Source organism: Betta splendens, chromosome 15 (genome assembly GCF_900634795.4).
Source record: "Betta splendens chromosome 15, fBetSpl5.4, whole genome shotgun sequence".
Lineage (NCBI taxonomy): Eukaryota > Metazoa > Chordata > Actinopteri > Anabantiformes > Osphronemidae > Betta > Betta splendens.
This window is the reverse complement of record NC_040895.2, coordinates 4,927,684-4,952,263: the sequence shown is the minus strand read 5'-3', so window position 1 is coordinate 4,952,263 and position 24,580 is coordinate 4,927,684. Positions and strand designations below refer to the sequence as shown.

Below are 24,580 nucleotides of genomic sequence, written 5' to 3'. Positions count from 1 at the left end.
GATCAATAAAGTTTATTTATCTATCCATTTATCCAAAACTCAACACAACTTCATTAGTGACATGCATCTACATTTCTCACCATCTGTGGGTCGTTCGATCGGCTAACCCAGCCTGAGATCAGCTTCAACGTCTCTCGTTTGACTGTCCTCATACTCCGGATCAGGGGCTGCTTTGTCACCATCTCACCTGCAACACACCAGAATCACGCAACATTAATGTGCTGTATGACAATGTGTCTGCACAGTAATATCAAACTGTCAGCTCTGTTTTCATGTGCATTTCACAGTTCACGCTAACTGGTCTTCTTTTCCTCCTGTGCTTTGAAGTTGTGACCAAAGACAGAATTAAAAGTATCTGGCACTGACCTTAACCCCTAATTCTTATTACATGTCACACTGCATGACTCTGGTGAGTCAAGGAGAAAACAACTGACACCATCTAGCTGGTTTACAAAAAACAAAGGCACAACAAGATACTAAAATCACAATGGGAACACAACTATAAAAGGCACTAAATGATAGTTAGCCGGTGCTTAAGTTGGTATTGGTAAGAGCTCTTTCAGCACAAAGGTCGTGACACCGACACACATTACGGTCTTGTTTAAAAAGCTGCTACAAATACACTTAGGCAGCATTCTACAGTCACAGGGGATTACTTAAGTCACCTATGAATTCAGAGCTCAATATGTCTGTAATGACACCATGTGAGGTGGGAACCCATAACTAGCATGTTGGCAGTCCCTTACCATTTGTCTGAATGGCAGCAGAGATGTTCTCACTGAGGCACTTGTAGACATTGAGCATGTCAAGGTAAATCCGTCCGAGTTGGATGACAAAGGGGTGTCCCACAGCCTTACAGGCTCGGACATTGGTCTTCAGGATGCTGCCCAGCTGTTTCACTGTCTCTGGGTCCTTCAAGATGTCCACATTCTGAAGGTGGAAATAGAAAGTGCAGATTATGGATAATTTCATTTGTTTATATATTATGAGTCACACAGAGGTAGTAGAGGATCTTACCTTGGTGGCCTGTTGGATGATGCTGTCCCACACTTGGTTAGGCAGCAGCATGTACTTCTCTATCAGGTGCTCCTGAACCGCTTGGTCTGTCTGGGCCCCGATCATGTAACCTACTGCCTCATAAAATGTGTGCACCTGAACACAAGCAGGGAACCTGTCAGTATGTAGACTTTATTAGGCAAATAAGAGATACAAATGCCAGCAGGTATTGCAGTGTGCTAACCTGTTGTGGCTGGAGGTCACAGATGATTGTGTTGATGTTGTTGAGGATCTCATCAATGAAGGGCATCACCTCCCCCACCTGCACTTGGATGAAGTGGCGTCTGCACTTCTGGGCAATCTTGATGAATGTGTCACAGGCCATGTCCTGGACACCGTCATGAGTCTCTGATCAAGATGAGGCCAAAGAGCACAATATTATGGTACGTATGGTACGTACACATGTATATAATACATTGAACTATATATACAGAGTACATATTCACACAATCTCCTATGTCTTTAGGTTTCAATTCAAGAACTGTTGGATTAAAAATATATATGTATCTATATATCTCACCATGCATGAACTCAAAAAGCTTGTTAACAACTGTTTTCAGAAACTTCCAGTGAGCTCGGAGGAAGCGTGGATACTGGCCAACAATGTACATGATGTTTGAGGCTATGATGGCCTTGTTGTCCTTTCCTCTCTTCTGCTCGCACAGACCCAGCAGATCCTGAGACAGACAGAAAATTACTCACCTTCACACACACAACATACTATATTTGTTAGCATATACCCTATCCAAAATATCTATGTAAACACACACTATCTGTGCTTTTTCATACCTTGATGACAGTGACCAGAAACCTCTTCTCATCCTCCTCATGCATAGCACCGCTGATTGATCCGATGGCCCAACAAAGGGTGTTAAGGTTCTTCCAGGACCATTCAGTACCATTCACCTGGTTATGAAGCTTCTCTGTCATTATGCGTTCTGTGTCTGCATAATCCAAGTGAGTAAGGTACACTGTAGAAAGAAAGAGCAAGGTTTATCATCATTCTGTTCTCTTTAATATGTATAATAGAAGAATGCTGGCAAAATGTGAAAAAATCCTAAACAAGTAACCAATGGCCATTACACATCAACACATCAACCAAAAGCCAATTTAACTAGCAGTTGTTGAGCCAGTTGCAGCTTGTCCGACCTACAGTATGTGAATTTGTACTGTGGAAAAAAACTAGTATTAATATGCAAAGGCAAAATAATAAAAACATGCCTATATAAACCTGTATATATTCACAACAACCAAGTAACAGTGGACCAAGAACACTGAGAAATATTGCCTTTGGCGCTGATTCATACCAAGAGTTTCCCTCATGTTCTTGTAGAGGTTGATGGAATCAGTGTCCTTCATGAACTCTCTGACTACCTCCCCCTGGTCATTCTCCACCACCAGCACCTCCTCTGGCTTGGCCATTCGACTTACCATTAGTAGACGCACCTGTCACAAGATATAGGAACATGTCAGCACATGCACACTTTAATGAACTGTCTTGTTTCACACACACACACACACACACACACACACACACACACACACACACACACACACACACACACACACACACACACACACACACACACACACACACACAGGGTCTTTGATTAATAAGGAATATACAATTAAGTGCATATGTTATTGCTATATTTACACATGACACATCATGTGATGGATGTAAAATATTATTACCGGAGATAATGAGTATTGTTATTCTGCTTTATAGCTGCTTATTTTCATTAACTAATTTTCAGCTGTCTGTGTTTTGACCAGTAACAATTGATCCCAGTATGACTGAGAGTTATGGTTCTGCATATTCCATAACCTGAAAGAGTGCATTATGAACATCTTCACTTCCATCTTTACCTAATAAATAAACAATAAATGTGATGCTAATGTTTTGTATTTAGTTGCAAGACTGCATCATGTAACACCATAAATGTCACTAAGTGGAACAACAAAACAAGGGTATGCAGTTAATTTCATTGAAACATGGACAGACTCAAACACGGTACCTTGGAGAGTACGGGCAGGTAGAGCTGCCTGCGTGGCGGTACGTCGAAGTGCTGGTTGCCTGAGAGCAGGGGGGACGTTGATGTAGAAAAAGGACTCTCTCTGTAGAGCTCAGCTGCCAAGTGGTTCCAATACTCAAGACAAATTTTAAAGATCTCTGTCTCCTCCACCTCTGACACCAGCAACATGTAGTGGAGGGCCTGAAAGAGAACAATATGAATGGTGATGTACATGGGACAGTTTCTGTTTAATTCCTAATGTACTTTCTTCCAGTGTTCTCTCTCCCACCTCCATTAATGTTTCTCTGAGGTTAAGCCGCTTCTCAATGAGCTGTCCATGCTCTTTAAGGAAGGTGCAGAGGAATAAACTGAGGTTCTGAATGAAGTTTTGCTCATCGTCCTTCCCATTGGCATAGGCCAGTCGAATGTTCGTGTTCAGAGGCAGCATCTAAACAGATATGGTCCAGATTTAAAGTCAGCTTAGCATCTAAAATGGAGGGAAACGTGTGGTGCTAGGTGTTAGTAAGCCCACCTGTTTAAGCTGACACATGGTCAGCGTGAACAGGGTGACAAACTGCTCCTCATACTGACTGACGCTGACGCCGGCAATCTCTGTCAGGCACTTCAGCGTCACATTGCGGAACATAGGCACGTTCAAAAACTGAAACAGTCAAAATACATTTGGTTATGAACTCCTTTAAAACTTGGTGTGTTGATTCAGTACACATTAGGAAAGATGTAGTTAAATCCAGACCTTGTACACCAACGTGCTGATGAGTTTCGTTTCAAAGATGTAGCCCAGAGGAATCCAATTCAAAAACCGTAGAAGGGTCTCCAGAGTGGCATGGACCAGTGGAGCATTCTGGGAGTTTTCCTAAGACGCAACCAATGGCATGGAATGAAATACTGAATTGTGACACATGAAATATTCTACAGTAATAACTTAAAGTACAAAATGAGGCTGTTCATACCATAACAAACTGGCACAGTTGAAATATCTGCGAGAACTCATTGCACATACTGAAAGAAAAGGGAAAAACATTTTTAAAACAACAATTTAACCCCTTGCAAGCCTCCTTTGGGAGACAGTTTTAAAAGATAACTATACGTTTTAACTAATTCATCCTGATTCACTGCAAATAATTACAAGAGAAAACAGATGCTTGTTTACTTTTTCAAAGTGAGTGTAATTTTCAGTGCACACATATAAATAATACTGTGTGCCAGCAAGGAGAAGGTTCAGCTATCCCTCAATTAAATGACTGCAAACCCAAGCAACACCTAGCATAACATTTGAATAAAAACAGTTTAAATAACAAAATATGTGGATACCTGGAAGGCCTTTTTTAAATATGTTGTAAAAATAAAAAGGACATCACACTAACCTGTCTTTTAGGTGCTTGGCTTTGACCTGGGTCATTTGGCCACTGGAAAAATCAAAAACCTCTTCACTGAGCAGCTTAAGAATGACCATGTTGTTCTGACAGAGGCTCTCACTGGTACGACTTGCTCCCACAATGTCACTGATGAAGGTGGGCCAGTGTTTGGGCCATTCCTGCTTCAGGATCTACAGAAAGGTATGCACATACACACAGTGAATTATTTATTTAGTGACACTATATTTGCATTACTTAGTACATATGTCTAATTATTAGGATACATTTGTGACTCGTACTGAAAACCAACAAACATGCAGAAAGACCTAACACCGGAAGGTAATTTACAGAAAATAAAAAAATGTTCTTTAATACTACATGATGCAAGGAGATCCTTAAATAAAGGACAGGCGTCAAATCTAGAGCCCTTCTGTCCCTTTAGGCAAAAGCTACGTTAGCTCAGTTGATGCAAACAGTGACTCAATCTGACTGGCATTAATGCAAAGTCACTCGCAGAGCCAGTGCGAGCATTTTATCTCCTGCAAATGCACATCTCTCTCTTACACACAAATGCTAGTGTTGATTTTCATTGCTTTACATGAGGTGAAAAATTCAGACTTGACAATACCTCACAGTTCTATGTCAAAATTGTGAGCTAAAATACATTTATGACCGACCACGTTGTTATACAATATGTTGTTCAGTTGGCCAATTTAAAACTGCAATATCGGTATTAACATTAGAAGCTCATGTCTGTACAAACACACCATCTCTCCTCCAGCTCCCTTTCTTCCAGATAATCCACAAGGACTCAGCCACACTTGTGGACATGTGGAAAGTTCTTGCGTCAGATGAGCTAATATCTTCAGGTTTTACTTCAAGATTCAGCATGCCTGGTTTTCTAACTGTTAACCAGTGGTTTGCTCTGCACACAACCTCACTGCAACTACCAAAACTTTTAATCCATAATGAACAAATATGCAATAATGTTAGTTTAGCACTTTTATTTATTTATTTATTTTATACCTGTGAGAACATGAGTTCTCCTACCTCCAGCTGCAACCATAATGTTGTATTTTGCTTAGAATGTATTCAAATCTCATATACTGTGCTCCATAATTGTGGTCATTCTATCAATGTTAGTGACTTATCCCAGGCAATGAGGAAGATGAGTGTAACTGGGTAGGAGCGAGTTGAGTTGGCTGCTCCACCGTGCTCTCTCGCTGTCAGCACAAATAACTTCAGTGAAACTGGTCACTGCCACTCTCAACAATTCACTCACATGCAACACTGTGGTGTTACAACAACATTACTGCAGTTTAACAAAGCACAATGAGACAATACCCACAACAATAGGTTTATCACAAATCAATAAATATCAGAAAACAAATAAAGATGACTCACACACACTTTCGAATCTGCCTGGCATTTGTAGATATTATTATTATAGGCACTGTGCGCATGCAACAGTTTAGCATTTAAACCAAATTAAAGATGTCAATGTGAAGAATAAATATTTTACTATCAACAACTGAATTAAGCTTTTAAATAGTGTTAGGAAGATTCCTTGACTTGTCATTTGCACTGAAGGCTTACCTGAACAAGAATCATGTTTAGCTTCCCAATGTACACCTTTTCTTTCTACGAAGAAATAAACATCAGGTGATAGTTAATGACTGTGTTAGATTATTCAAAAACATGCTGAACTAAAATGAAAAAAAAAGCAAGGCTAAAGGACTCAAATTAAATAGGATAAAGTTTACCAGCTTTGACATATGAAGTAGATCTATAACCAAACCTTTTCACACAAGGACAATTCTTTAAAACCTAAATCTCTTTGATCACATATGGTAGCTATAACCTTTAGTAAATTAAAGGCACATATACTGGATACTGTACTTGAAAATTATAGAAACCACAAGTAACTTTATTTAATTAAAAAGCCCTATCAAAAAAGAATTGGCGCACAACTCTAGAAAGTCTTGTTTGCTCACCTCCACATTAGATGCGTCTGATGATGTCTTGATAATGAGTCCAACAACATACTTTTTTATACCTGGCAAATACACATATATGTCAGAGTGCTATCAGCATCCAAAAATAAATTTAAAAAATTTTATATTTTGTGACTTGTCATGACAACTGCTTAATTTCAACAAGCTGAACCAGCCCATAATGTCCCAATAAGTCAGTAGTTGTCCATTTACTTTCTCTTGCAAAGCCGAAACATGGATATTGGCAAAACTGCAATTTGCAAAAAATGGGCAAAAGATCTGTTTCAGTTTAGTGGAAATTTCTCCATGTGTATTCAAGACAGAGCTTATCAGTTAAACGGTGCATCATTCTCACATTGTTTCTAGACTGTAGCTATGCTCGTTTTTAAAAGGGGTGTAGTAAGCACACTCAAAAAAGACATACCTTTGCAAGTACAATGGGATAAATGAGCACAGTACACCAAGCAGAGAAAACCAAGGATCATATAGAACCAGGTAGAACCATGTGTGTCGGTATGGAGGCATTTAACATTTAAAAGCTGCATAGATACATAAACTAATAACTTTAACTTAGGCTTCCCTACACTATTGGCTATGTCCCTTATAAAACATTTAGGATCAGTGTTTGGGTGTTTTGCTTATTTCGCCTTTGCAACAACTGCTTTGCTGCAGAACACAACCATTTCACAGCAGCCAGCGCGAGCCAGTCGAGCAGAAAACAAACCAACGTGCTTAGCGGGCAATACTCTTCAACTTGGCAACAGCACGTACAAGCATTTAAAAAGACATTAACACTGACAGAACAAAGTATTTTTGAAAACTAAAAGCAAAGGTTTTACCTTCACACTGATTCCTGGGAAGAATCTTCCATCTGGTTTTGATAACCGTTTCCAGAATTTGAAGGGCATAATACTGTAACGTGCAAAAAGGGAGAAGCGTTAGCATAAAAAAAGTTTTTAACCAGCATGTGTAATTGTAATATAAACAAAACACAGTATGAGGTTTACCGGTCTGTAAAACTTGCATTTCTATATTGGATTAAACTTAACCACAGCTTTCATGCAGATTTTGTAGAATGCACAACATTCACTTTGTAGTTTGTTTTTATATCTACATAAGCAGCTTCAATCTGGAACACTGCAGAAGTCCTGCTGTTTCACCCAGCATCACACCAGACAGCAAAAAAATGAAAACTAACAATCCATTAACCAGCTCTCTTGAAGAGGAGAGCACTGATGGACTAGAAGAAATTATAAGGTCCAAAATAAGTAATAAAAAAATACCTAGGGTTGGGTATCAGCAAATGGCAAAACTAGTATCCAACACTAGTACAAGTACTGCAGATGACTGTCCTTTTCTGAAGATTGTGACTTAAAAATTATGCAGAGCAGTAAAAATGTCTCTACACTGGACCTCTTAGTTTGTTAGGTTGTAGTTCACATCTGAAGTAAAACACCCCCACCAAGGCTGCCTGGCAATTTCATGACAAATCTAGATGTAATTGTAACACTCAAGAACCAACTTATGCTGTAGTGTCCAAAGTAAACAGACAAATATAACATGGGTATAATGTTACAAAATACTAAGCTGGTTTCTGCCTAAAAAGACAATACAATATTAATATTTTCAAACAACATGTGCAAGTCTTCCCCAAATGTAATAAGAACCAGATATATCGACACCCAACCCAAAGCCATGTCAGTCAACTTCCTTAACATCAAGATTTGCATTACCGTTCAATTTTAGGGTCATTTTAAATGGTGCTGGTGTGTCATAAGGAACAGCAAGACCATCCACAGGCTATGCCCTGTTGTAATTTTTGGTTTCTTTATAGTGAAGCATGAGGAAAAAACAAAAAAAAAACACATTTGAATTATAATTTAGATTTTGATCTAGGGTTACTTCAACTGACTGTTTCAACTGTAGGGATCATTGATTCAAGAGTACAATGATTCCAAAAGAACTAAATGACTGTAGTAGCCTAAATTCTCAAAAAGATGGAATACGCTGCAGACAATGAACATAGGAAGATTAAGGGTGAAATCTCCATACAATCAACTGCATAGGTGTTGTTTGGAGCAATAGACGCAAACATTTCGTTTCACTTTAAAAGGTCATCCTTATAAAAGAAGACAGAAATTAATGGCAGGAAAACTGCCACAGCTTTGTAACTTTTATTAGTAGCAAAAGCCCATAATCTCTGAATAACTGCGGGAAACGGACTAGGGACTGAAGAGTATGCACTGTAAACGGGGTGAAAGATGTGGCGGGAACAGTGCCATGATCCCTACAGGTGAAATTAAGTCATCAACCGATTGTGTTAATAAACTGGATACTACTGACTGCAGCCTGTACCCTCCCTCTGTTCAGTAAAACAGATGCAATAGAAACGGATGAACAGAATTCAGTCAAAGGGAATTTAAAAAGGGTAGACCTTGTGGAGGCCTGCCGTCAAAGCCTAGCTGTGTCATGATGCACAGGATGACACACCCCTTTTCTTCCTATTACAAGCCATAAACATAATGGAACATTATGATTAATAGCAAAAAGTCACAGCTTGAATTCATTACATTTTGTCAAATATTATAATTAGAATGGTTTCAAGTAAAAAGCCAAATATTCAGAGTGCTCTGACAATGTGCACTTTTTAGAGTAATGAAATGAGATAAATGTAGAATTCAAGAGGTGTTTACCTTTGTTTCCTCTTTTCCTCTAATGTCCCTATTTTGGTAAATTACAGATTTAAAACTTGACAGAAATATTGTTGAAACATCAGCTTAGACATTAGTAATGAATGTCATTGTTAAAAGCAGTCTTACAAGCAAGCAAAACTGAAAAGGCAAATTTCACCAGTACTTTGAGGAACTTGCAGATCTACAGTGTATGAAGTAATACCTAATAACTTACTTATTTAATAGTACATACTTAATATCATATGTACATGTGTAATAGACAACAGAAAGATGTAGTATACCTGTGTGCTAAACAGGTGTTGCTGACATTGACGATGCACTGATGCATGACTTTGCCTACTTTCTGAGCAATTATTACTGCTACTAATGTCTGACCATGTAAATTCTCCCAGAGAACACAGCAAACTTTGGTTGGAGCCCTGTGCATCCATAAATCAGTAAATACAGCTGCTTTCACTTAAAGAATCCACCATATAGCATCCTTTTTTATACAGAAAGTTATAAACCAACAACTGTGATCTAATTTTTTGTTGTATGTTTTTCTTTTCCTTATCCAAAAGTCACCTTCCTCAAAGCACAAGTGCATTTCCACCTGTGTTTCTCAAGTAGAGTTGGCTTACTTTGGTGTTCATGTTCTGGGAGAACTCAAGGATGGTGTCCACTCTTGTCCAGGCGTCTGGGTGCTCTTTTAAGTGTGTCAAAACCTCTTGAGCCATCCGTTGCTGTAAAACAAATGACGTGGTGGCTATAACACACAGGTGCCATAAATGTGCATGGGTTTTCACTCCTTGACAAATTTACTTTACAGGTAGTGGGGAAATGATAAACATGGCTATGGTTTTAGGCCAAATCATTTCTATTCCAGGTACAATCATTTTCTTGCTCAGGTGCACCACTTAGCTACAATGCATGCACACACAAACATACATTGTTTAGTTATATAGCAGTTATGACTCACAACATACCTGTGGTCCCACCCCATGATATAGACAGTTCACCACATTATCCAGCAAGTTGATATCCAGTTTCTGGTTGAAGTCCAGCAGCTGCTGTGCTGCATGGTCTGCTAACATTGTCATAATTGCTGGCATAGAGCTCTACAACAAGGACAGCAGAGGGAAGGGTCATGAGTGCACGGAACACATGCAACAAGCACAGTCATGTGAACTGTGAGTTTAGAAACAATTCCAGCCAGCTGACAATGTAACAAATATCCCCTAGACCCATACTGAGCTGTCTTTAAAAAAAATTAAGATCTGTGTGTCACAAGACACCCTAAGCCTTTTTGTTTATCCCTGAAAGACAGAGTTTAGCGAACTGTAATTTACATGAAAACAATGGAAACAGTCTGGTCTATACTAGTAATCAGGCCTGGCTACTCAGCAAAGACAAGTTAACTAAAGTATACCATTCGTTAATTGGTAACAGTGGACCCCCCTAACCCTAACCCTACTGTACAAATATACAAACATCAATGAAACCCCTAGTAAAGATAATGTTTTTGGCGATAGTTTAGACTTTAATCAAACTGACATTACACTAGAAATAGGTAAACACTGAGTTGTAAACAGTACACTACGCCTAAAACCTAAATCAATATCAATTCCCAGTTGACACAATGAGTCAGTTGCTGCACAGTCGTGCCCACTGTTCTTCTAATCAAGCGCTTCTTTCTACGACCATATTTAGTAGGTTAACCGAGCCACGTGCCGGATATACAAGACGACGTCACGTTGTTTACATCTGTAAGGAGACGGCGCTCGCTCCTCCGAACACAATACATGCAATCATGGCTCAGTCGTGTAGCTTACAACCACGTTGACATGAATTGACATCAGCTGGGATGTGGATAATGTAAACAGCGGGCACGAGGCACTAAAGTACGTCCCACAAAATGCTAACGTCAGCTACGCTTTACGCCACATTTAGCTAGTTCGCTACCTAGCAGTTAGCAGTGTGTCGCACAAACATTCACATGTGGTGCTTCACTGCTGACTACAACCACTCCCACCGAAAAATATCGTGGAAGCAGAGTGTCCATATATTCATTATCCTCACCTTTTCTATTTAAAAACATGCTATGTCAAAGTTATCGCTTCATGCTGCAGGGGATCAGCATGTTATGTATATGACGTTTCGCTATGCATAGATCGTGCTGACACAGTTTTGGCTAAATAGCTACCAACATCAACTTGACATCCGCTCACATCACACATACGAGTGATGCTGCGGTGGTGAGATGCGTGGATGTACCGTTTACCACACAGCGTTCAGTTACTCATCTGCAGTGACACACACATAAGATATCTAGATGTAGCATCGGTTAGTAATACATTTAACAGCAGTTGGGTTAAGTTACAGTACTTTCTCTGACACCGTTGGCTAATTCCCTCTAAGTGCTAAATGTAACGTAGCGGGCATTTGGCTATGCTGCTGCAGACTGAATTAACCTTTTTTCATAAAGGCGACAAGCAAGTTGCAAAAACTACAAAGTAAACACAGCGTAAAACCAGCATAATTTTTATTTTCCACACGAGTAATGTTAAAGCTAAGACGCGTTAATAACGACAAGGCAGCTTTGCACCTACCTAAAGTCCAAGGTTCTGACTGGAAAAAAGTGGCGTTTGCCAAAGAAGCTAGAAGATTTAGTGACCACTTCAGTATCACAGTTGATTAGAAAAAAATCCTATTTCTGCGGCGTTGACTGTCCCCAGCACGAGTGATGCCTAGCTTGTAAGAGGCATTGATGTGGATTCCAAAACTATTATCTCAACAAACCCAGCAATATGACACTCCGATACATTTTACAAAACAAAGCGAACCTTAATTCACAAATTAATTCGTTACTCTGATAATTTTTCAGCTGGGCGGTATAGAGGTTGTGTGCCTGCGCCTCCTCTCCTCTCTCAAGCAACTAACTCATAGTCACAACCGGTTGAAACCGGTTCAGACTGGGAGATTCCATCTCGGTTTAGTTTTCAGCCGATGGCGCCGCGTAAAGTTTGGACTAGGTATACGCCCACAGGCCGATGTGATTGGACGCGGCATTGGCGGAGAAATCCGTCTTAATGGCCCATTGGTGGACTGACCTATCAGTTTATTTCAATTCACTCAAGCGCCCACGCGACTAGTCCGCCCGGAGAGAAAAAGAGGGCAGACTCTCATGCAGAATGGACTTCTTCATGACTTCGCTTATCAGAATAGAGAATAACTTCAATGTCATTGTTTTACTCATTCTCCTGTGGGTCAGGATAACATTCCCTTCAACCACGCATAGCTTAAATGGCATCATCGCGCGGGAGTAAACGGCACTGCGTTAAACTTAAGCTCATTTAAATTATTTTTATCCACTTAAACGCCCCGCAAGCGTTTTACTACTTTTAAAGATACCATTACCCGCAGATTTTGGGTCTGTATCACGCAGGTACACGGTTCCGTTGAATGACGTGAAAAACCGCAAGTGCCATTCATTTTGCCTGTTGCTTGTAAGCTGGTAATTTTCCACCAGCCACGAGTGGGAGTGGTTACATGATCACGAACGCACGGGGTTACAAAAACGACCTGGAGGAGAATTTGTTTCCCGATCGGGCAAAATGCTTCAACGTGACTTAAAACATATATCGTACAAGTATGCACACAAAGCATTATCACAGTGAGGATGTTATTAATTGAGAACCGTATACTACGCGTACCGACGTCCATTGAGGATGCAAACATGACAGCGGTTTTTTTCCTTCCTCTGTGGTCACGTGGTCCATCGCGCTACTTGATGGAAAAATACTGGATTTGGTGTGTAGCGGAGACAGTACACAACCAGTAAAGTCATTCACGGAGGATTTTTTTCCAAAGGGCGTTCGAGTCTTTACCCAGCAACACTGCCTACCACCCATTTCTTGATGCCTCTGCGTACAGGTCATTTCTGTGATTTCAGAGTAGTCGGATGCAGAAAGCAGTGCGAGGTCATGTGTGTTTCAAAGTGCATTTTAGATTCGAAACCGAAAGCAATTGTAGTGTTTTTAGATTTACTATTAATGCATCAGTTTAAATGTACGATTGCGCCGAACTGTCATGCTTTAGTTGTTGGACATTGGTCATTATAGATAACTTATGGCTTTTTGGTTCATTGCATGTGTTTTTAAGATCACCACAATTTACTGCATGGCTTTTGGGTTTTTAATAGTAATATTAGAAACATATATAAAGTGACAGTGTGTCTGTCTGTTCAGTTGCCCGCTGTATGTACGCACTCCGAGTGTCCTTGGATCAGACTCGCACACCAGACAGTTGGCCTATATCCGAGCCTTTGTTATTAATAAACAGGATTTCTAAGCCTATTATCTGCGTGTCAATTCATGAATGCCACTTTACTTTGGCCTCTGCTCGGATTCCTAGAACTCCCCACACACCAAATAAAAACACATTTCTAGAAACAAACTGGTCGGGCCACCTTCCAAAGAGTACAGTACAGTAGTCTTGGAAAAACCGCAGTGTTTAAAGTTCAACTTAAAGTTTAACGTACAGGTTCAACATACCGCACTGTCTCTATGCTGTATCTCTGTCTGTCTCTTAACTGCTTCAGTTTTGGGGTTTTAAAGTTTGCATGTATATTCTGCACGCTCTTCATACTAATTACTGTAACGCCACTTATATATACAAACAAACAGGCAACACACGCAGAAAAAAAACAGAATGCACTTTACTTCGTCTTTCTTTCTTAAGGCAGTGCTGGAATTCAGCGTTACACACGTGGGAAGTTTGATTGCAAGCAGCCTCAGCCAGGCTTAAGCTGGTTAAATCTCGTTCGGTCTGGTCCGAGCCCCGCAGACCATTTGCATATATTGTCGTTGCGCCACACCAGAGGGTGACCCCTGTTAGGAAATCAACTAAAACAACTTATCTCGTGTATCTCTTTCAACACAGACTGAATGCTTAGCCCTGTGTGTAAGGTAAATAAATGAAAACGGATGCAGGACATGACAGATATTACACTGCAACATCATTCAGATGGACGTATTTGGCACCTGCACTTGTTAAAAGATGTAATCGAATTTTAAATCGATATAAATAGTTTGCAGGGAGTAAGATTTGTCATAGAAAAAGTAGACTGGTTAATTGCTGGTATTCGTCGTACTGCTTTAGTCCATGCTTCAGTCAGGACATATAAACAAACAACAGCGCCATCTACTACAAAGGTCTGTCATCATATATATGTGTGATCCTGCAGCGCCCCCTGTAGGACAAAGTAGGCACATACTACAATAGGTTGATGCTTACAATAAAGCACATCACCTTCATCAAACCTTCATCAAATCCACATCCCTGAAGTTGTGAATTAAACACAGCCATGCCCAGGAAATAAATAATTGTGTAAAGCTTCACCTTCTCACTTCCAGCCTTCCACAGTTTTTGTGACTTAGCATGTGTCTCCAAATACTCTAGCTTCTACCAACAGTCCCAAGACACATAGTTAAATGAACAGGTAAGCTAAAAAATGCTCAAAGCTGGGAATGAATTCTGAAGTCGGTGTATGGGTGGATTCAACTGAGATATGAGTAAACCCGAACACACTTGATAGTAGGGAGGCTGCTTAGTGATCTCACTGGCACCACTAGCTTGCAGATTTCAAAAGTCACATAGTAAATGCAACGTATCTCATCTGAACAAGCACTTGACAACATTGGAGAAGTAAACTCCCATTAGTAGAAGTTAGAATAGAATAGAAAACCTTTATTTGTCCCACAATGGGGAAATTATAACCTCCAGTTTTAGAGTTTTCTAATACTAATGGCTGCCTGGTCACATCATCAGTACACTTGATGTAAACACGAATAGTTGTAATTGGTGGTTTGGCTGTCATGCTTGTCTATCAAGCTTGTTTTGAAGATGACAGATGTGATCACATGGCTCCTGTCCCGTGTCACATATTTCACCGCCTTGTGTTCAGCAGTGTTTATTGTTGACCAGTCTCCTTCGTTCTTCAGAACTGCTGTACTGTCAAGAACACAGATGTAAATTTTAATGTTGATATGGAATATTGTATGGTGTATTTGGTGCATGTATTCATATTTATGGTGTGTTTTTTGCCATTGTCTTTGTATTTTGTTTACAGCGCACATATTTTATTTGTGATACCTGAATGACAGGTATTATTGAGGAAAGAGTTGAGGCTATGGGAAATAAAAAGTCTTACACGTTCCACTTTTTAACCGGCTCAAGTGCACCTGCAGCCAGATGGATGGGTAGTATACATATAGGCTGCTAACTGAACTAATGAACAACTAAAAGAAAAGTAAAAGGACTGTCAGCTCAGTGGCTTTGGACGTTATCTACAAAATAATCATTAGCACTGAGGTTATGTATGACTACAAAACCTAAAAAAACATGATATTGTTAATGATTTTATATGACTGTAACCCACAGGTGAAGAAGAAAACTGCTATAGTATTACTTGAATACTTACTGAATTACTTTAACAACCTTGGAAGAAACATAGTAGCAGTTAATTTATGGGTCAACAGAAAAATAGTGATGTGATTAAATTCCAGTATCTTTACTGGCATTAAACCTTTATTTAAAAAAAAGACAAATTCGAGAAATTCAAGACGTAGTAAAGCAACCTGTACAGAGGTGGGGCTGCAAACAAATCCTGCATTGCACTTCTGCTCATCAGTCAGTAGATGGAACTGTTAGCTTCAAGTTTGTTTCAGGTAAAATACATTGCTTTTGGAACCGTAAACACACTTCAGTTGATCTTTATCTTTGAGTTTGTGCCAATAAGTAATCAGTAGTTTGCTTCTAGATTATAAAGATATTTGTTATGTTTCTAATTCATTCTCTGATTGAAATAATCTGCTTTCATTTATTTTAAAGCATGTTACTCGGTTTTCTTACACAGAACTGTTTTTATTCTAATTTATTGTAGTTATATGATACACAAAGCAACCATCTGTCTTCTGAACTCATGTTTTTCTTAAAATTATTTAGGAGGTCATAGTTTCAGGTCTGTGTACTGAAGCAGAGGTAAACACACTGCTTTCATTAATGCTCACTGGATTGGGGTGTGTATAACATTTGAGCATGTCACTGAAGATGACAACCTCTGCTTCAATGCACCTGTCTCCAAGATTAAATAAGACCATCAAAATTCATTTATTAAACCTGCATGAACATCACTATATTTTAATGAAGCATAATGAGGTCAACCAGATGCACAGTGAGTTCTATTAAGGTGCTGTGTGTATGCACCATGAAAAAATAGTAAACTTTGACTTTTATGCTGTCTCCTAAAAATTCGGTAGTCACTCAAAAAAACCTGCAAACTGCAAGAAAGGCAATGGTGAAAAGTTAAGACAGACTCATTTGGTTATGGGAAAACAATTTGTCCAATTGTCTGTAACATAGGTTAATATACTTTTTGCAGGTTTTAGAGTCTATTTACAGTTTTTATCGGACGCTTTGACCTGTTTTTCATAACTAGGTTCCATTTATTTTCATTATCAATATTCCAGCAGTGCATCAGACACATGTAGCTTGTGAAAACCTGTTCTCATTGGATTGACACAAAGTAGGCACATACTACAATAGGTTGATGCTTACAATAAAGCACATCACCTTCATCAAACCTTCATCAAATCCACATCCCTGAAGTTGTGAATTAAACACAGCCATGCCCAGGAAATAAATAATTGTGTAAAGCTTCACCTTTTCCTCACTTCCAGCCTTCCACAGTTTTTGTGAATTTTCTCCTCCTTTTTGCAAAACAGTTAACACTGACGTCATTCAAACAGTCTAAACTCCATTGTTTTAGCTTTGTGACCAAAGGAAACATCAGTTCCTAACTATTAAAAAAACAGCAAGACCAGTATGAACTCACCATAGCACCTGTTTGACACTCCTCCACAAAAACCTTTAATTTGCAATCAAAAAATGATGCCAGGTCTGTGTTGTTCTTTACCAGCATGGATGGAGGACGTCTAAGCAGAGACTGAGTATCAACAGTGGCTGTGTCTCATCCTCCAATAGATTTGACTGTATTTTAGTTTACATGTATTTTCTGAATGCGCTGCGATGGACTGACGACCTGTCCAGGGTGTACCCCACCTCCCACCTATAGCCAGTTGGGATAGGCGCCAGCACCCCGCGACCCTATGTACGCGATTAATCGGTAGAAGGTGGATGGATGGATGTATTTTCTGTAACATTTACAATATTTCAGTTTTCTGCCACAGATTGAAAAATGAATGCCATGAATTCAATAAATCAAAGCATTTTTTCATCTGGATCTAATTCTTTGCATAAAAGGTAAAATTGACATAAATTACAAAGACATCAAATAGCAACAGGCTACAATGACAATCAATGAAGCACTGAGATCAGTGGTTTGTGTTTTGCTGTCCACTGTGTTATGACTGATTGGATGTGTTCATGTACTTGGTTGCAAGTTGTATTGTTTGAAGGCAAAATTAGTTTTTGCTGCATATTTCCAGTGTTTTAACACAATTAGATCCGTTTGCAAACAAAACATGACATTGGAGTTGCTGTTTAGACCTGTGTGTGAACTGTTAATAAGGTGTGTTGTTTCATTGGACGGCTGTGTCAAAGCGACAGGTAAAAACTGTAATTCCGGGATCTTCTAGAACACAAGGCCTTAAGGTATAATAAAGGTGTGATGAGTGGAGGTTGCAGCCTTAGCAAACATGTTTGTGATGAAATAAATACATAGTATCTTGAGCTGTCTGACTACATGAGAACCCAGCACCACGTGCTAGATGCCTGCTTTCCACCCACTTGGTAGCAAAGCCTGTGTGTAAATAGATCAAAGTTCAGCGTGTCTGTAAATGGCAGTCAATACAAACAGCATGCAGTCAATTAAAACTATCACATCATAACCACCCGTCACGCCTCCTCCCGCATCTGCCTGTCTGCCATCTGCTCTGTAGCCACTTCAATAATAGCTCGCAGCTGCAGAGGAAGGAGGGGGTTGTGTGTGGAAAGAAAAAGTCGACGGGTGAAGGGAGGGCAGGGAGAGAGGAAGAAGGAAGGAGGGGGCGGTGAAAGCAGAGCTGATGTAGACTGCGTATCACATGAGCAGGGATCTGTTTACAAACTGGAAGCTGTAGACTAGAAGTCGAGAAGAGGAAGACGAGGAGGAAGAGGAGAGGATTTTGAATGTGAGAAGGAAACATGGGGGAAAAGAGGAGAGTCTGTATTTGAGGCTGTATTTGAGCTGCTTTGCTCGTGTTTTATTCCTTCCCTCTGTGTTGTGTGATCGAAGCGGAGCTGGAGGAGCTGCTGAGGCTGCCTGCCTGCTGCTGGGGGAACCCATCCATGTCCTTCCCTTTGTCTCTCCATAATTGGCCACAGCAGCTTTTCGCAGCTCGACAGGAGGAAAGAAGTGTGGAGATTTAAAAGGAGCGGACGCAGGAGAGGCAGGAAGAGGGGAAGGAGAGACTCGTGACAATGTTTTGAAGGGGAGATCGAGCGAAAAGGCAGGAACCGTGCACTGGCAGAGACTCATCACCGGTGTGGTGCATGGGGTTTGGACGGTGACAAGGCTAATGATTCATCTGTAAGACATCTTTGTCATGACACAAAGGAGCAGTTATTCCTCTGACACGTTGACCATCTCATTTAGGTGCACATTTGCATCACAAATCCTCACTGGCTGAACAGTCGCCACCTTGTCAGATCTCAAACCACTCGTGGCTCCGTCTGCCATCAGCACACATCAGTGTGGATAGGTCTGAACCTGAAGGGTGGTCGACTTCAATTTCAGTTTAGTGAACTCCAGAAAAGCAGTGGAAGCCAGTTTTTCACCCTCAACCACTTTTTGGCTTTTCCAACAGCTGCGTGTTTGATGCGTCCCGTCCAATGGTGTAACGGTAAGTGTAACTCGTTGGAGGCTGTGACGTCTTTAAAGCTTTTTTCACAGTCTTTTTACAGTCTTTGCATGATCCGAAACACACATTTCCTGTTGAATGTGAAGGCACAGTCACTTCCTGTTTAGGTAGCTGATCGCTTTGGGTCAAGCTGTGTCACAGCTGTTTCCTCGTGTTTACTAGCTTGGACCTTGCTTAACTGGTGGTGAAATATGACTTTGGCAGCAGCTGGCGTTTCAGAATAAATGCCTACAGGTGGGTTTATACAAGCCCAAAACCCAATCTCCGTTTGACGTTTCCCAGAATGGTCACACATGGCATCCTGTGTGTTTATTATCGGTTTGACCTCTGACACGACAAACGCGCGAGCTCAAACACAAGCCGAGCAGCGGCCAATGACCAAAGCAGAGCTCCTGATGCTGTTGAAGGGCTCAGGTAGGTTTCTGTCCATGCTGCATACATTTGCACAGTTACTAACCTTTTCCTGCTCCACTATCAATGATTCACTAACACCGTGCTTGGATTACAGCTGCCTCCTCCTTTATCCCAACCTGGTGGCGTCCCACTGCAGCATCCGTACCACAGTGCAGCGCACGCGATGGGCACTGATGTGCTCACTTTCACCCAAGAATTGCACAGAATCCTTAGCCCAGGAATCCCTACAGCGCCCACAGTATTATATTGCATTTGTGACATAAGAAGCCTAACAGATGTCAGGCCTTAGTAGTTTCTGAACTCCAACCCCACATCCAGACCATGAGAGGTGGACATAGACTTGGGAAATCCAACACTGGTACGGTGCATGTCAACAACTAACCAGATGTGACAGACATCAGTATCGGCCACAAAGGATGCATGGACCAGCAGACGCCCACAGCATTAGCATTAACATCCTGCCATCACCTACTAGACACTCCATTAGTACCAGCATCTTACCAACTTTGTGCGTAGACACTTAAAGTTAAACAGTAGGACGATGAGAGCAACAGTTGTACTGCTTCTACTGCAGCAGGAAGTCAAAGACAACAGTCAGGCCCAACCACAACAGCAGAGACGTGAGCTGCAGAACCCAAAGCGTGACGTCACCGACGCTCATTGGCTCATTGCAGGGCTGAGGGGGGACTTTGCCTTCACAGTTGGCTGATGATTATCTGTATGTTTGCGAATGCGACTGAAGAGATCCACATCGCACATTAGTCATTTAAACCACAGTTAATGTACGATTTTCGCTCAGAACAGCTTCAATTCTCATTCTGAGCTGAAATAGGCAAAACGAGCCGACCTATGACCCGAGGCAGAAAAGACACAGATAAACAACCTGACGAAGCTCGAACAGGGAAAGTCACCCGCACAGTTTGCAAACTGCTTATGCAAACATCTTCTATGTGCGTAAGAAACTGAAGCATGCATTCCATCCTCATGACTCCTGCTGTGTTTCTAAATGCCACATTAGGGCTGAATCGTCTGCCTGTGCTCGTGTTTTAAAAAATGCCTTGTATTTACATTATTACAAACAATAGGCTGCATTCATGTCCCAACAGTTTTACTCTTGAGGACCAAAACAAATTATTAATGAAAACACATGCTGACGTGATGGACATGGCACCGAATGATAAATAGATGTTTTGTGTTCGTATGTTAATGCTTCACCATCTGTGGCAGGTTTAAATCTAGTTTTTGCACAAACATGCATTCATCTTTTGATCGTTTGAATGTGAGTACGTGTCCATTTGTTTGAGAGAACGAGTAATAAGATAACAAATCGATTGTTACAGCGATATCTTTGGACAGAAGTATTTTTTAAATGTAAAAGCTGGAATCCACTCGCAGTAACCCAAACTTGTCTTTTCTCATAACTCTCATCCTCGCAGGGTGTCTGTGTGAGCTTGGATTGCGCAACTCCGACCCCCACTGCAAGATGACGTCAGAGGAGCTCTTCCACCTGCCGCTCAACGTCTACATCATTACGCTAGGCATTGGCCTTTTCATCCTCATGCTCAGCCTCACTTTCTGCTGCTACCTCTTCAGGTGGGACAAGAGCAAGACTACCTGCACCAGCGTGATTCTAAAATTCACCCACTTTATTATTATTTCATTGGTTGGTTACCTGGGTAACCTGTGTAGACATAGACATAGTCTGGGTTGAGGGTAGTTGTGACAGTTGGGATTGGATCCAATAGAAGAGCCCTCACCAATAGAAGAAAAAAGCCTAATGCCTAATAATGACTAATAGCCACCCTATTGGTCATTATCACATCTTTTACAGATGTCATAACAAAATGTGTCCTCTGCTTTTAATGCCTGCCATGTAAGACAGTTTGGGAAATAGCAAAGGGGGTTGGAACCTGGTACATTCTGTCTCCCAAGCCTTGCTCTAGGGCCAATATGATCAAATATGAAAAGATGAAGAGACCTGTAAGTAAAAAGCTTTTGGTCTTAGATTCTGAGTGTGAGCAGAGGCTTCATGTGGAACTTGAACTTGGCATTGTGTGAATTCCATCACTGACTGTAGCAGTTTCTCAGCTGATTCATACTGCATGATAGGACATGTCCCTGTGGAGACAGACCACAGATCCACAGGGCACATTACAGAGTGTTTACTTACTTTTTTTTTTGCATTACAGATTGAGGAGACAAGGTACAAGAGAACAGTACAGTTACAATGAGGTACCGTGATTTGTTAAAAGCATTTCTATTTTTATTAGAAGCTGTTTCAGGCTGTGTTATTTAATTATTTATTACTCCTCATACTTTTGGTCATCCATCTATTCTCGTCAGCAGGTTGTCTTGAAAGGAGCAGGAAAAAAACTGAGTCTTCTTGGTGTAAGTTGAACACAGTGTAAATGTGTAAACTTAATTTATATTGTAGTTCCAAGCGATATGACTAGAATAAAGAATTTATTTGAGTAATAAAACATAATAAAAGTTATGTTGGTCATAGTCTGATTTCATAAGCTGTCGTTTCTCTTTTAGCAAACATGTGCAGTGTGTTTAGAAGAGTTTCGCAGCAGGGACGAACTTGGAGTGTGTCCCTGTTCTCATGCTTTTCACAAGAAGTGAGTTCTGCGCCGTTGCTGTGAAATGATAGAAGTTGTCTGTCAATATATTGTCTATGTTTGTGAATTTGCACAGATTTGAGTAATAATGCAGATAATTTTATTGATTCATGTCTTAGATTATGTCTGACACTGAATAAAACTTGTATCTTTAGCTTTGAAATGTATTGTCAGTATGTTGAAAGTGACTTTGTCCATTCGAACTGGTTGCTTCAGTAAGAGTGGCGGAGAATTTCATAAGCGGATTGCCAGTTATTTTAACAGAATATAATGAGCAGCTTTCTGACACATGCCCCTTCATGTTGAAACGTGAGCAGGCTTCATGCAGCTGAGACCTGTCACTGCCCTGCGGCACAGGCTTGACACTGACAGAACTTCATTACACTGCTTTGCTTGTGCTTCCTGTCTGGCACTCCCCTACACCTACCTGTACCTTACTGGCAGTCCAGTTTGTTTTTACTTGTTGATCAAATGAATGTTTCGCATTTTGGATCCCAGATTATGGTAATATGGTTCCTAACTGTATGTACTTTCTTAGGTGTCTCCTAAAATGGCTGGAGATTCGTAGTGTCTGCCCCATGTGCAACAAGCCCATTTGTCGCCTCCAACCTGAGCCCCCACAAGTGTCCGAGCAGCCGCAGAGTCTCCTGGAAGTCTGAGAGGGGACCAGATGAATGGCAGCACCTCATGATCTCCAATCAAACTTAGTTTTAATTAAGAAAACGTATGCAGAGTTACAGTGCTTGTCTGAGAGCCCCAGAACATATACTCCCTGTTTTAACGCCATGGTAATAACAGCAGACAAGTTTCACTAATGCTTGATTTGCCATACAGGATTACTGATTGAGGCTATCAAGCTGAAATACTGCAATTACTGCAGAATACATATATAGTAGCTAGATGCTTAATCCAATACACAAGTGCCTTAAAACTACAGAATTCTGCAGAATTATTCAATTCACACTAGGTTATCTGACTTCAGTGCACTATACACTGCCATCAGCGATTCTCTCTCTTTCTGTCTTTTTTTGCTGTCCAATTATTGTCAATGTCATAGATTTTAGCCGGTAGTAAAGGTGCAAAATGATGATGACTCATAATTACCCCAAAATCCCCATTTACTTCTTATTGGTGAGATGGGCCTATACAGGAAAGTGGACAGTGGACTGTCTGCCAATATTGCAATGAGACATGCACCTGAACTCTACGATTTCTTTTTTTTGCAGTTGAGACTGCCACTGCTTGTTTTTTCAATTGGACTTCACTTTGGTGTTGGTTTTAGTAGCCTCCACGAAAATTGTGCTTGTCTGGGTTTAGAACTTTCATCATTCATCACCCAGGAGCTCGAGTACATTTTCAGTCTTTGACATCAAGACAAACTGATGAGGGTGCTGACATCGAGATGAAATTGTCATCATCAACAATGTATTGGAATCATCACAACCATCATCATCCTCATCACCACACTGTGGTAACACCAGGTAGTGGTCGCCCTCCTGCTAATTAACCAACAATCCCACACATCGGGCTCTCAGCATTTCTGGGATGTTGATGTGCAGTGTAATTGCTCTGACTCAACTAATGAGAATATTTGTGCCACCAGAGCAGCTCTGCCTTTGAAAAATCCTAATATGACAAATTCCAAACTTAAATCTTTTTTTGGTCTCCCCATCGATTTCATGCAGTTCCACATCCGAGAATGTATCCTGGTCTTTCAGCACAGCTTAGGGGCCCGAGGCCTAGAAAGAATAAGATTTAGCCAGCAGATGACACCAGCCTTGAAGATATCAGAAACTCCTCTGGCCCATTGGTGCCCCAAATTTCATAAAGACTGCAGTGAAACATGTGAAATTGCACCAGGATTTGTTTAAATGTACTAAGCAAAGCAAAGTGTCGGTGAAGGAGAAACAGGGTGTGTGTATTCTGGCTATGACTTTCCACTGTCTCACAGGTCAGTAAGCTCCATCTTGCAGTGTGTTGCCACTGCTGAGTGAAGGTAGTGAAGCTTTAAATGTCACAGCAGTCGAGTCATGAGGGATCTGACAGAAAAGAACAACGTTCTGTCACATCCCTGCTCGTACTGTGTTCTGCAGCGCGTGACTCGTCCAGCAAATTATCTCACATTCGTACATGTACATGTATATAGATAGGTTTTAAGTTATTGTCAAGAAATTGTTTTGTATCACAAATCTGACTTTCAATAAAAGCTAAAGTGTGTTAGCGAAGCTAAAACACGTTGTGGTTTGTCGATGACATAGATGTAACATTTGCCTGTGACACAGAATTCAACCCTTCTTTGGTATCTAATGTCTAAGAACCGCTCAGTGCCGGAGTGATATAAATAGACACACTGCTGACACGTGGAGCCTGTTTGAGCTGGTTTCATGAGCGAGGTGCCCCATAAATGACATTCCCTGTATGTACCATGATATACTATGAGTGCTGTTTAAATTCCAAATGTCTCTTAAGCACCTGACTTGATGAAAAACATAAAGCCACTGTTTTGATAAGA

The 24,580-nt window shown here is 40.6% G+C and overlaps 2 protein-coding genes across 9 annotated transcripts in view; one reads left to right on the top strand and one right to left on the bottom strand.

Moving 5' to 3' along the window:
* xpo1b (exportin 1 (CRM1 homolog, yeast) b) overlaps positions 1–12,098 on the bottom strand; it is a 16,197-nt gene extending 4,099 nt beyond the window's left edge. Inside the window, exons 1-19 of one of the 2 annotated variants that reach the window (XM_029175110.3) lie at positions 11,723–12,098; positions 10,100–10,231; positions 9,755–9,856; positions 7,281–7,353; positions 6,442–6,503; positions 6,044–6,088; positions 4,457–4,638; positions 4,043–4,091; positions 3,826–3,945; positions 3,604–3,732; positions 3,361–3,519; positions 3,075–3,272; positions 2,364–2,502; positions 1,846–2,027; positions 1,577–1,733; positions 1,241–1,404; positions 1,018–1,152; positions 747–930; positions 81–187 (exon numbers count right to left, since the gene is read on the bottom strand). In XM_029175110.3, coding sequence (XP_029030943.1) covers positions 81–187; positions 747–930; positions 1,018–1,152; positions 1,241–1,404; positions 1,577–1,733; positions 1,846–2,027; positions 2,364–2,502; positions 3,075–3,272; positions 3,361–3,519; positions 3,604–3,732; positions 3,826–3,945; positions 4,043–4,091; positions 4,457–4,638; positions 6,044–6,088; positions 6,442–6,503; positions 7,281–7,353; positions 9,755–9,856; positions 10,100–10,225 — 2,313 coding nt within the window. In that variant the 5' untranslated portion in view covers positions 10,226–10,231; positions 11,723–12,098. Of the gene's footprint in view, positions 1–80; positions 188–746; positions 931–1,017; positions 1,153–1,240; positions 1,405–1,576; positions 1,734–1,845; positions 2,028–2,363; positions 2,503–3,074; positions 3,273–3,360; positions 3,520–3,603; positions 3,733–3,825; positions 3,946–4,042; positions 4,092–4,456; positions 4,639–6,043; positions 6,089–6,441; positions 6,504–7,280; positions 7,354–8,875; positions 9,098–9,754; positions 9,857–10,099; positions 10,232–11,722 lie in introns of those variants that run through there. The other variant, XM_029175112.3, reaches the window with a different exon arrangement.
* On the top strand, positions 4,515–24,580 carry LOC114870476 (RING finger protein 122-like). Of its 7 annotated transcripts, none has more exons than XM_029175115.3 (7): positions 18,181–18,304; positions 18,409–19,015; positions 20,884–21,040; positions 21,637–21,679; positions 21,791–21,835; positions 21,986–22,068; positions 22,607–24,580. In XM_029175115.3, exons 2-7 carry the CDS (start codon positions 18,991–18,993, stop codon positions 22,725–22,727), a joined length of 474 nt encoding a protein of 157 aa, XP_029030948.1. In that variant the 5' UTR covers positions 18,181–18,304; positions 18,409–18,990; the 3' UTR covers positions 22,728–24,580. The 7 variants fall into 7 exon arrangements, with proteins under 7 accessions (XP_029030951.1, XP_029030948.1, XP_055358199.1 ...); XM_055502224.1 differs by having other exon boundaries at positions 18,182–18,622; positions 18,980–19,015; XM_055502223.1 differs by having other exon boundaries at positions 18,182–18,702; positions 18,980–19,015.

Excerpts from the sequence above, each read along its gene's own strand:
- LOC114870476 (XM_055502221.1), top strand. The coding sequence starts at position 19,327 with ATGGCATCCTGTGTGTTTATTATCGGTTTGACCTCTGACACGACAAAC. Across the intron at positions 21,680-21,790 it reads AACAGTACAGTTACAATGAG|CAGGTTGTCTTGAAAGGAGC; the intron begins GTACCGTGATTT and ends TATTCTCGTCAG. Across the intron at positions 22,069-22,606 it reads TCTCATGCTTTTCACAAGAA|GTGTCTCCTAAAATGGCTGG; the intron begins GTGAGTTCTGCG and ends GTACTTTCTTAG.